Raw genomic sequence first — 12,377 nt, 5'->3', positions numbered from 1 at the left:
TAAGAAGATGAAACAGACTGGTGAAATATTTTTAATGTATAGTACTGAAAAAGATGATCACCCAGAAAATACAAAGGACTTCTACCAAGTGAATAAGATAAAGACAAACAACACCATTAAAAAAATTAAGATATAAATTGACAATACAGAGAATGCTAAATTACCCTCCTTCCAAAAATGTGAAAATACGCTCAAACTCCAAACAAAGAAACTCTGAACAAAGCCACAATGAAATACCATTTCATATCTATCCATTTGGGAAAATTAGAAGTCTGACAATGGCAAGTTTGGCAAGGATATGGAGCACCAGGGTCTCTTACCCACTGAGGGAGAGAGAGTAGGTTAGCACCATCACTTAGAGAGCAAGTAGACGGTACCTACTAGAGCTGTGGCCATGCATGTGCGGTATGACACAGCAATGAAACTTTTAAGAAGCTGGCTTACTGAAACTCAACCACATGCTCACAGAAGTTGTGTGCCTAAGAATTTTAATTGCAAAACTGTTTGTGAAAGTGGAAGGAAAAAGGGAGAAAAAAATGAAACTGTCCCTTAGCTGAAGAACAAATATTATGGTTTAATCATATAACAGCATACTCAACAACAGTTAAGATTAATAAATTGGATCTATACATATCAACATGGATGAATCTTGAAAACAATGTTATGAGGCAAAAAAGCAGCAAAACACATACAGTACATAACAGTTGTGTATATTTATTTATAGACAGATCTTGTTTATGGGTAGATATATATGAAGTAAAAATATAAAAACATGCAAAGATAACAAGACAACTTCAAAATGGTGGTAGGGATAGAAAAAGAGATAGGTTAAGACTTAAGCAATATCTGTAATGTTTTAAATCTTTTAGGAGATCTGAAGCAAATCTGGCAAAATGTCAACTGTATAATCTTAGTGGTGGGTACATAGCTGTAATATTACTTTCTATATGTTTGAATGTTTCATATATTAAAATATTTATTAAAATTAACTAAAATAAATGATCAAGTCTAGCTAATAATTACCGTGTATTTTCCACTCGTTGAATCCCCCAAAGATCTAAACCGTCTTCGGTAAGAGTTCCAGTCTTAAAACAAAAAAAAGCACACATTTACAAAATCATGAAAAGCTATGCTGCATCTACATAATGGAGGGAGCCAAAAAAGGGAAGAGGAACAAGTGAAATGACATCAAGAAGTGCAATCAGCCAAATTCAGGATATCAATAACCTGGTTTCCTCAATAAGACGACTGGGAAAGAGAGGCAAGAAAAGCAATGGTCACAGATTAATTATAACCAATGCAATCCTTCTTTGGATTCTGACTGAAAACACAAATTGTAAAAATTTGAGTTATTTTTGAGAAAGGCAGGGAAACCTGACTATGAAGTGGACATTAGGTAATAGTAAGGAACTGTTCATTTTGTTCAGTGTAGTAAGCAGTGATAACGGTACTGTGGTGAGTTCTGTTAAAACAGTATCTTCTGGAGCTACATACTGACGCATGTGGATGAAATAACGTAATGTCTGATGCTGCCAGCTTCAAAATGAGGGGACGGTGAAGGAAGACTGACAAACTGTTGGTCACTGTGTAAGTTGGATAATGGGCAAATGAGGGTTTATTATACTTGCATCTTTTTCTCCACTTTTGTGTCTGCATTTTTAAAACACTTTGTGTTTTAAAATTTAAATTTTAAATTTTAAATTTTTAAAAATTTCCAAAAAAGATTCAGCAAAATTTTAAGTAAAATTTTCTGAACAGACTCATATAAAACACAGTCATGGGATATGACTTTTTTTTCTCTTAATAAAGTACATCTCATATTTTTTTCTTTAATAATGAAGATGCACAAAAATCAAATTCTTATCATGTCAGTTACCCAGAAGAGACAGATGGAAAGTTTTCTGACCAAGGTTTAATTCTCTAAAGTTTTAGGAAAACTAATTTCAGGTGAGGAAAAAAGAACCCTTTGTAAGAGGCAAGGTATATTTCACACAGGTACAAAATTTGTCATTTTCACATAAAATCATATAATCAGTGTCTTTCATAATTTTGTAACACATTCAATGAAATCACAGAGCAAACACTAAGTGTATATACTTTACAGCAATAACATTCCAGTTAACTATATCTGTATAGAGACTATTCTGTTAAAAAGATGAAAGAGCGGATAAATTTTACCACTACTACTATAAGGCATAATTCTGGATATGAATGGTCAGTCAATTGCAGATTTGGACAAATAAGCAATATCCAAAGTATGAAAATTGAAAAAATAATGAGAAGAAATAATGCAAAAATGATGCATGTGCCAAATAAGTTAAAAGAGAAAAATGAGAAGGACATTTCTTTTAAAACGTGTGCAAGTTAGTTGATAAAGAATACAGAAACCATTAATCTAATACTTTAGACTTGCAAAGCTACAAAGTGACCTTTGACAATGATATGACATTGAACCAACCTTGTCAAAGCAAACAAGATTCAGTTGTCCACAGATGTTTATCCTTTGCGGACTGATACAGAAAATGCCCACTTTTTTCAGTCTTCTTTGGGCGTACACAATGCCAGCAGTCATTGCGGCAGGAAGTGCAGGTGGCACGGTAATTGTAATGATATCAAGAGACTCGATAATTATATCCCCAACTTCTACCTACAGTTAACATAAAAATAAATGTCAGACCCCCAATATTAAATATTTATTAACCCAATGGGGATATTTCTTTAGTGAAAAGTCTATAAACCATTTTTAACCTTATATATAATAAGTGTGTACGTATATTCATGTATTAACTATCTATAATTTTTTCCCTTTAGAGATTCTGCAAAATGGAAAGCTCAATGAATTGTCAGTGGACTGTAGAATGAGCTATTTTTAAAGCTGATTCTTACTTTAATAGCCCCATATACTTCATACACTACATACTTCAAAGTCAAATATTATCAGATATTGACTCTTACTACTATGCTAGTCTCTATAGGGGATAGAAAAAAGAAATTTGACAAGGTCCCTTAGAAATACCTTCAATTCAGTAATCACAAATAATTTTAATGCTGTATATACCAGAGGTTAAAAAAGAAAAAAATAAAGCTTTTGGTGAGTATGGGATCACTCCTCCTTTTTTTAAAGTAACTAGAGAGCAAATAAAAGATCATCTAAACCAGAGCTGATCAAAACTTTCTGCTTTGATGGTGATGTTCTAGATCTGTACCTTCTAACATAATAGCTACAAGTCTCATATGGCTTTTTTTTTAAGTTAAATTAATTTAAATTAAATTAAAATTTTAATTTTTCAGTCTCACTAGCTACATTTCAAATCTTCAAGAGCCACATGTGAATCAAACTAAGAATCAAACTCTATTAAGGGTCCCATGTACATACCTTATTTAAAATACTATTGATAATAGTGTAGATAAACCCAATGCCAGCCACCGCCACAAGACACAGTAGAAATAAGTAGGCATCTCTGTAGAGTTTAAAATCAGTTGGTTTGGGATACAATATGGAGCGGACAAGCTGTCCTTTGGAAGTACTAAATCCTTTCAAAAAAAGTAAAGAAGAAAATGATTATATAGTATTTTTATAAGAAAATGAGAGTTATCTCTCAAAACAGAATCTCTTTTTAAGCATTTGATAGGCTCCAAGTATGCTAAACCATGCAAGACAAGATTAAGTATTTTCTACCTGTTCTAACTACTATGGCTTTAACAAGTTCTCCAGTGTAGAAACGAGTTTGAATAACAGTTGTCCCACAAAACAAAGTGTGTCGTCTATGTGTTTCTGGACTATATAATTCATCTCCCATTCCTTTTATGTCCACTGAAGGATTTGGCAAATTAGTCTTTGTCACTGGAACACTCTCTCCTTTAAAAAAAAAAAAAAAAATCCGTAAGTTAAAGCACAGAAATCAGTATCAAACACACAAATCTTGAGTTGTTAAATATCCTAAATGTTATCATACTGTTGGCAACAGTTATTAACAGTTCTCACATGTGAATAACATAGCTTAATCAATTAGCTTTTTGGTCTATCAATTTCCTTACCCAGAAATATCAAATTTTGTCTTCCACAATAATTCCCGAAAGTGATCTGTGACTCAAAGGAAATCAGTTGGAAATAACTGTGCCAAGTTTCAAATAAGAAGATGAGGTTGCTACCGTCGCCTCAGTACCTGTTCTGGTATCCCTGAGAGCTAACCTGGGAAGCACTCTGCAACCCCAAGCACACACAACACGTGAAGATCCACTCCTAATCCCACCCCACTCCCCGACCACAAAAACACACACACACACACACACACACACACACACACGAGTAAGAAGAGAACAAGCATCCGAGCAGGGCAGAGGAGTATGGTAATTCTCTAACAGTAAGAAAGAGACAAATTCTTTTAACACTAAAATGTAGCGCTCTGTAGCATTCACACTTCTTATGTCAAAGGCGACAGGTGTGTGGGGATATTTATGTGTATGAGTGTGTTTTAAGACTCTTAACAGTTCAAAAATGTGTTATATAGGAATCACTTTCTTGCCAGGTTGACTATGACAATTAAAAAATAGTCATGATAAAAAGATATATACACATAGCTGATTCACTTTGTTATGCAGCAACTAACACAACAATGTAAAGCAATTATACTCCAATAAAGATGTTAAAAAAATGTTCAAAGAAAAAAAATTTTTTAAATTAAATTAAATTAAAAAAAATAAAGATATAAAGCTCTACCTCCAGATTGTGAATTTCCAAAGGGAAGTTATTTTAAAGTCTACTTCTCCCCAATTTAATAAAAATATCAACTCTTCTAGTCCCACTTTTTGCACATCAAAGTGAGAAATAAATATGCTGTGAGCAAAGGATTTCTTTCCTCTTCCCTTACTATAAAGCATTTCCTCATGTCAAAAGAATGGACAGAAGCAGGACAAGAGATATCGTGAACAGCAGCATTGTGCTTTAGTATCACAGCTGAGTGTAATGCAGAATTTGGTTCCCTCAAAATAAAAAAAAAAAGAAAATCTTTTCACAAATATCTATCACATTCATGACATTCATGAGTAAAGGATACAAACAGCACAGTTAATTGTGACATAGCTTAATCAACAACTACTTAATCCTAATATCATTATAAACAACTCATTTGGGTTTTACTCATTTAATTTAGTTTACCTGTTAACATGCTTTCATTTACAATACAAGTACCGTTAATAAGTACTGCATCACAAGGCATGACTGTCCCATTTAACGGAATGACCATGACATCTCCTGGCACAAGATCTGTAGAAAAGATCTCTTCGATTTCTGAATTTAAAGAAAGAAAAGTCTGAAAAGAATATTCTTTAACTTGGAATAAGAATACAGCAAACAAAAGATCTATCCAAAGGCCACCTGATCTCATCAAGACATTAAAAATATAATGGAGTTAAATAGAAAAATCCCAAGAGATGAAGAGTTTTGACAAATAAGATTATTCCTTAAGCTAACAAAGCATGGTGTCTAAATGTGTCAGCTAGTTTGTCCCTGGATAGGACGCCAACTGCACAGAGTTGATGCCAAGTCCCCTCTAAGCTAACAGGTAGGTGGGCTTCAACACTCATTACAACGGTGGATGCTCAATCTTAAGTTATCAGCCCTATGAGTAAACAGATGATGAATCCACACAGGAGACCCCCTGCAACAGGTAAATAAACTCAGATTTCTGTAATCCCTTGGAAACAGATAAAAGCATTGAAATTTTAGCACTTCCTTTTTTAACAGCATTCTTTTTCTTGTTGCTACTATTTATAATCCATAATGTCTCATTGTTTTCTCAATATTCCTAAAATAGTCCCAAAATATCTTAGATATTATTTTAAATCAATTTATAAAATAAATTAAATTCTGTCATACCTAGTTCATTATTTCCTTAGAAATTTATGTATTATATTCAAGTTAGTTAAACATTTCTTTAATGATCTTCCCAAGTAAAAGGTGGCCTTATATTTGGGCATTCTCTCTCTCTTCTCCTACCCCTAGATTTTATTAAACTATGCTTAGAAGAGACTTACACTAGTTTCTAAGCAAAGATGGGTGAGGAGAAAACTACTGTTTGTGATGTTAGCCTGCAGGACAGATACTCTTCCCTTTCTAAAAAAAGGCAGAAGTAGTTTACTAAGCTATGAGGAAACAACTTTTAAAGAATTCTAATGCTATTTTGCAATGTAGTAAGTATAATAATCTTTATTTCTTAATAAGATCCCTTATTTTAAAAACGTGACTCAATGCCTTAATGCCACTTGAAATTCTAACCCTCTTAGGTGCACTGAGAAACTAAGTATCACTGATCTGTTGGACTATACAAAGGGGATAAGGAAGCTAAACGCTGAGCACTGCCCCTGTCCTAGCCTCCCCAGGATCTTTGGCAGCGGCAGAGTGGGGAGAGGAGGAGCACCAACAAGCTCCACATCTAAGACTGCAGCTAGGGGAGGCAGTAACGATCAGCTAGTGCTCCAGCAAGTGACCAGGAGGCGCAAGGAAGAAAGCAACCTGCCAGGCCGACTTGGGTTTACACCCGGATGTGTATACTGAGCCAAGAGAGTGCAGACTGATTTGGTTTTCCTGATCAATCAAAGCAGCTACTGTCTCCAAGGCCCATGATGCTGTGCTGCCACCCCTTTACCTCCTTTACCTCTTCAATATCTCACCAAACTAACATGTCCAAAACATTATCCTTCCCTACAATCCTGCTTCTCCTCCAGTGTTCCCTATTTAATTAAATGACACCAACATCCATGCCCCCAGCCTGACACCACTGTATCACCTTGCATCCAATGAATCATCAAATCTTCTTCAAAGCCCACATTTAAGTATCTTTCAGACCCATCTCACCACTCTCCATCTCCACTACCCTCACCCTGATTCATTTCATGCCTTCAATATTAATCCCCCCTAAATAAGTTCGAACATGGCAGCCAGAATGATTTTTTCAAATAGGCAAATATGATCATATCACTCTCCTACTTAAAACCCTTCAATGGCTTTCCACTGCCTTTTGGGAGAGTCCAAATCCCTTAACAAGCCTTAAAAGGCTGTCCACTATCTAGTTGCTGCATCTGCCACACTGAATTTCTTTCAGTTATTACAATGACCAAACTCTCTCTAATACCCAGGCCTCTGGGCACTTAGAACCCTCCTCTATCCCTCTCTCGCCCCCACCTTACCACTTTCTCACCTACTTTTTATCTGTCTAATTCAATCACTTAAGAATACTTTTTCAAAGAAGGAATCCCTGACACCTACAGTAAATGAGCTCTAATATCTAACCCTGACTTCTCCCTATCATAGTATTTATCACACTTTACTGTTTCTGTTTATCATTTGTCTTTCTAACTAGACTGAAGTTCAATGGTGGCAAGGACTATGTCCATCCACTGTATCCCAAGAGCCTAGTATAGTATCTGTCACATTATAGAAAAAGAAAAATACAATTTCACATAAATGAAAGAATTTGATACAGAAACATGAGTATAAATCCAAACACACGTTTTTATTTCTTATGGAAATAAGTGTATATGTATAATATATTGGGCTTGCTTCACACATTAGTGCTTAGTGGAAATCTTTTTAAATTTACTTTTCCAAGAGTAAACTGAAGTACTTACTTACCTTCATTTACTCTGCAAACTGAAACTCTCACAGTACTGTGAGCTGCCACCATGTCATGCAACATAATATATTGCTGAATCAGGGAAAAAAATTTTAACTTGTTAATATAAACTAACTCTTCAAGCTATTAGAAAGCAAGGGTAATATAAAATAAGGTAAGCTAAAATAATAAACTCATATTACTCTGCCTTTGAAAAGGTCAAGACCAAAAGATTCAAAGATCATTCAATATTTTTGCTCAAAACATTAGACAAAATAAGAAGCACTTTAATGAGACAGCCCTGAAAACAGCAGAATCAGCCCTCCAGTATTCCAGTCTTAGATAAGCAACTATAGATCCTTCAGCCTCAAAGCAGTCAAGCGATACTTTGACTCTTAAAAAGCAGCTGCCTTCCCCCACCTCAAAAAAGAGGGAAAGGGAGTACATATTCACATAACTAAAAGAACAACTGTATGGAGTACTTACTTTATACCAAGTATCATTCTACACACCTTACGTGTTATTACGAACACAGTTGTGAAACCCATAATAAATTGGACTTACCTTTCTAATGGCATATAGGGAGCTTATAATTGATACTACAGACATAATCACAATGGCCATAGCATAGTAATAGTATTCATCTGTGCTCCACAGTATAACACTGAACAGCTGGAAAATGTAAAATGGGTTGAGAACCTAAAAAACAAGATTTTTAAGTCAAATTGAATGAGATATTTACAACCATACAGATTTAAGGAATAACCAACAGGATACTTACAGGATAAGCTCTGTAGTATCCTAGGTTAACAAGTAACTACCCAAAGAGCAGGGCAAGATGTTACTTTTTTTTTTTTTTTACCATCAAGCTACTAGAGTTTGACTAAATAAGCTTAATTTATTTGCATCCATTTAGATTCACACCAAACCCAAATACAGATTCAGCTAGAAACAGCTAACGTGTGTGAATTTATCTGTTCTTCATTCTGCTTTAGCAATAAAATACATTTACTTTCAATATTACTGTGCTGCTAAAGGATACAAAAACTTTTAACCAACTGGAACAAATGTTTACTTATTATGAACTCGAAGCACTAATTTACTTATAAGTCAAAGGTTCACTGGAGTCCAGAGAGAAGACAAACATGAAATAAGTTGCACTGTTTTGCTTTCTCTAAGGAAATAATTAAATATTAAAACCTGAATTAAAAAAAAAAGATAAGGAGTCCTGGCAATGGACTTTGTTTACCCTAATTTTATAGTATTTTACCAATTTCATTAATAACCCCCCAATGTTTTAAAATTGATGCTTCTGTACTTTTTAAAGCACTTTCACATATATAGTCCCATTTTACTTCAAAATCAAATGAGATGGGCTTCCCTGGTGGCCCAGTGGCTAAGAATCCACCTGCCAATGCAGGGGGACACGGGTTCGAGCCCTGGTCCGGGAAGACCCCACATGCTGCGGAGCACCTAAGCCCGTGCGCCACAACTACTCAGCCTGCGCTCTAGAGCCCATGAGCCACAACTACTGAAGCCCACGTGCTTAGAGCCCGTGCTCCGCAACAAGAGAATCTATTGCAATGAGAAACCCACACACCGCAATGAAGAGTAGCCCCCGCTCACTGCAACTAAAGAAAGCCTGTGGAGCAACGAAGACCCAAAGCAGCCATAAATAAATAAATAAATAAAAGTTCCCTTAAAAAAAAAATCAAATGAGATCATTAAAGGACTTCCTACAATTTTACCAATAAAGGAGCAGCAGGGAGAAAGGTCTTCTAATGACCAAAGCTAGTTACTGATGAAGTCGTATTTTAAACCAGTGTTCTAATTCCTAATCATTACCCTTTGCTATGCTCTAAAGCAGCATTATATGGCCACTCTCAGGAACTGACGGAAAACAATCCGTACCTTCTACTAAAAGTATTCACCCAATACAGCTAATTCTATACCTTAGCCCAAAACCAGGAAGCCTGGAGAGCCCAACTCTCCTCGGCAAAACCACTTACTCCTTCCTTTACATGCCTGCAATCCCTCATTCCCGCTGCTTCTATGGCTCTTACAACTGAAGGGTCACTACAGTAACTACTGACATGTATTCCTCCTGGGCTAAAGTGCAAGCTCCTCATTGTTACTCATCATGTCATGTTTTTAATTCCAAACTTCTGGCACAATGCCTAGTACCACATGAAGAAAACATGATTAATTGTTTTTAAAATTAGGAGGAGGGACTTCCCTGGTCATCCAGTGGTTAAGACTCCACGCTTCCACTGCAGAGGGCAAGGGTTTGATCCCTGGTCAGGGAACTAAGATCCCACATGCCACGCAGTGTGGCCAAAAAAATTAGAGGGAAAAAAGAAAAGACAGGTGTATACATCTGTAAAATAGGACAACTTTAGATGTGCAACTTCCTGAGTGTAAAAAAAAAAAAAAAACTACAGACAAGAAAAGAAAAAAATTAGACAAAATAAAAAAGTAATCATGCTCCCAAATTACTGATCTATCAGAGGAATATCTTTCTGCCCTTCCAAATAAAAAAATAAGCAAAGAGAAGTTAGGAAACAAAAAACCAAGGATATCTTATTACTTAAATCCTGGCTCTTTTCAATTGACAAACCTATTGATCACAAATGTTGAGACAAGTACAATTGTCTTACCTCCTTAATTAGAAGCTTAAAAACTGAAGGCACTTTCACAGCAATTTCATTTACTCCATAAAGCAATTTTCTATAACAGGAAAATACAATAATAATAATATTACACTATATTATATCATAATAGTACAATTTAGGGAAGGCATTGCATTAGATAAGGCTCAAACCACTGACTGCTCCTTAAATCCAGAACTTAAATGTTCATGTTTCTAAAAACAGTTGTCTTTTACAATTTAAATTCTCTATCTACAGTATTTAAATCAATATAGTCCATACTGGATAACTATACTGTTATCACTTTATCTTTTTGTGTGACAAGTACCTTTCCCACTAGTCTACAATAACCATATCAGCAAAAGACTTTCTTTTCCATCCATGAACACAATACATCTCAACAATTTTGAACTGCAATTAATTTTTGCAAGAGACTACGTAAGTAAATTTGAGGGGTCCTGTACTATTTTTCTAGTAAGAATACTGTACTAAAAATGTTTATTTCAAAACATTATACATTTGGCTTTTTTTTAATGCTTAAGTTGCTTAAAGCCTTCCACTTAAATTCCTTATAATAGTACTTCCTATATGACACATTAATTCTTGCCTTTTATGAAGTAGAAGCCTGAATGAATGAATTTATATTCCAACCCTTTGAAAGAACATGCTATAGGAGTACAAGAAAATTTCTAATGTAGTTTGAAAAGGCATTTATCTCCACGATATGTAATACACTGGTATACTTTTATACTTTAGCAAAGAACAACACTATAAAAAGGATTATGTCTCCCAATTTACAAATTTTCATTGTGGTAAATTTGAGCTCATGCTTACCATTCCCAACATTTCAGTAAATCTAAGATTTGAATTGTAAGACATTCTATGATTTTATGTACTATCAAGAAAGATAAAAATGGTGTCAAGTAAAGGATGACACTCCACCCACTGTATGACACACCCTCCTTATAGAGATGTTAAAATGCAGGGAAGTGGGCACCTTAGAACTGATGAAATACAGTATATTATCAGGGATATTCACTTCAAAATCAGCTTCAACATTTTGATAATTCTTAAACTGAGAGACAATGCTACCCAAATAAAATATCAATAAGTTGTCAACTACTATAATACTTAAATACCTGTTAATATTACAACTATATGGTAAAAGGGTAGACTATATATACTACTTTATTTAGGAATTTTGATAATAGGTCTAACTTTAGTTGGATAAAAATTACCTGTAGGCATGCATCCCCTTTGTCAGTCCTGCACTATGCTTTTCATAAATTGACGTACAAGAAACACCTTCATCCAGTCCCCTAAATAAATCCAAAGTTTTTACTTTAAACAAAGTTTAAAATATCCAAATTTCTCAATGCCTCATTTTTCTATATTCCTGGTTTTAAAGTGTGACTTCCTTACAAATAGAAACCCCTAACAAAAACTGAGATATGGATGAGAATTTTTAAATCTCTAATTCCTAAGATAAAACAATAATGAAAGGTCCAAGCCTCAAATGTGGCAACTTCTAAATTATCCAACATATCATATATATAATAAGATGGCTCTGAATACTCAAGCTTATGTAACAATATTATTATCCTTTAAGTCTGTGCCAAAGTTGTAAGAGCTAATAATTAAGAAAATTAAAGTTTGACTAACTCAAGAATTCCAAACTAAAGATGAAGAAGTTTTTACTTTTTATCTAGTTTTCCCTCTTCAATTTTTAAGCTTCACTTTAAGAAGTCCTACTCATTTTTCTTTCTACAAAAGCATCAATCTAAATCCTTCCCTCATCTAATACATACTGAGAAGAGAAGTGCTGAATCTGTATGAGTCACAGGCAATGTCTAAAATCTGTAACAATTAAAACTGGGATTCAACTAGCATATCTACTTTCCACCACAAATGTCTTAATTATGCTTATTTTAACTGAGATGCTATTCAGAAAAACTCTAAAGAGAATCTAACATATCATTTAACTCCAATCCTTTTCTGCTTTTTTCGGATAGAAAAACCAAGCTCCATGATTAGCTGCTATCACGGGGGTAAGTTTAAATTCTACAAGTTGGTATGGTTGGCAAAGGCTACACAGCAAATATGTTTGACTCTTTTT

General features: G+C 34.6%; 1 protein-coding gene across 5 annotated transcripts in view; it reads right to left on the bottom strand.

The window, feature by feature from the left end:
• Positions 1–12,377, bottom strand: part of ATP13A3 (ATPase 13A3) — a 78,373-nt gene that overhangs the window by 41,246 nt on the left and 24,750 nt on the right. For all 5 annotated transcript variants that reach the window (XM_082624624.1, XM_082624625.1, XM_082624622.1 and 2 more), the window contains 9 exons: positions 11,500–11,580; positions 10,271–10,340; positions 8,178–8,312; positions 7,634–7,706; positions 5,159–5,290; positions 3,680–3,859; positions 3,377–3,534; positions 2,459–2,647; positions 1,024–1,085 (listed from right to left, as the gene is read on the bottom strand). In XM_082624624.1, coding sequence (XP_082480750.1) covers positions 1,024–1,085; positions 2,459–2,647; positions 3,377–3,534; positions 3,680–3,859; positions 5,159–5,290; positions 7,634–7,706; positions 8,178–8,312; positions 10,271–10,340; positions 11,500–11,580 — 1,080 coding nt within the window. The remainder of the gene's footprint in view (positions 1–1,023; positions 1,086–2,458; positions 2,648–3,376; positions 3,535–3,679; positions 3,860–5,158; positions 5,291–7,633; positions 7,707–8,177; positions 8,313–10,270; positions 10,341–11,499; positions 11,581–12,377) is intronic.

The sequence above is a fragment of the Mesoplodon mirus genome (genome assembly GCF_964341445.2).
Source record: "Mesoplodon mirus genome assembly, chromosome: 6".
Taxonomy (NCBI): Eukaryota; Metazoa; Chordata; class Mammalia; order Artiodactyla; family Ziphiidae; genus Mesoplodon; species Mesoplodon mirus.
This window is presented reverse-complemented; position numbering and strand designations above follow the sequence as displayed.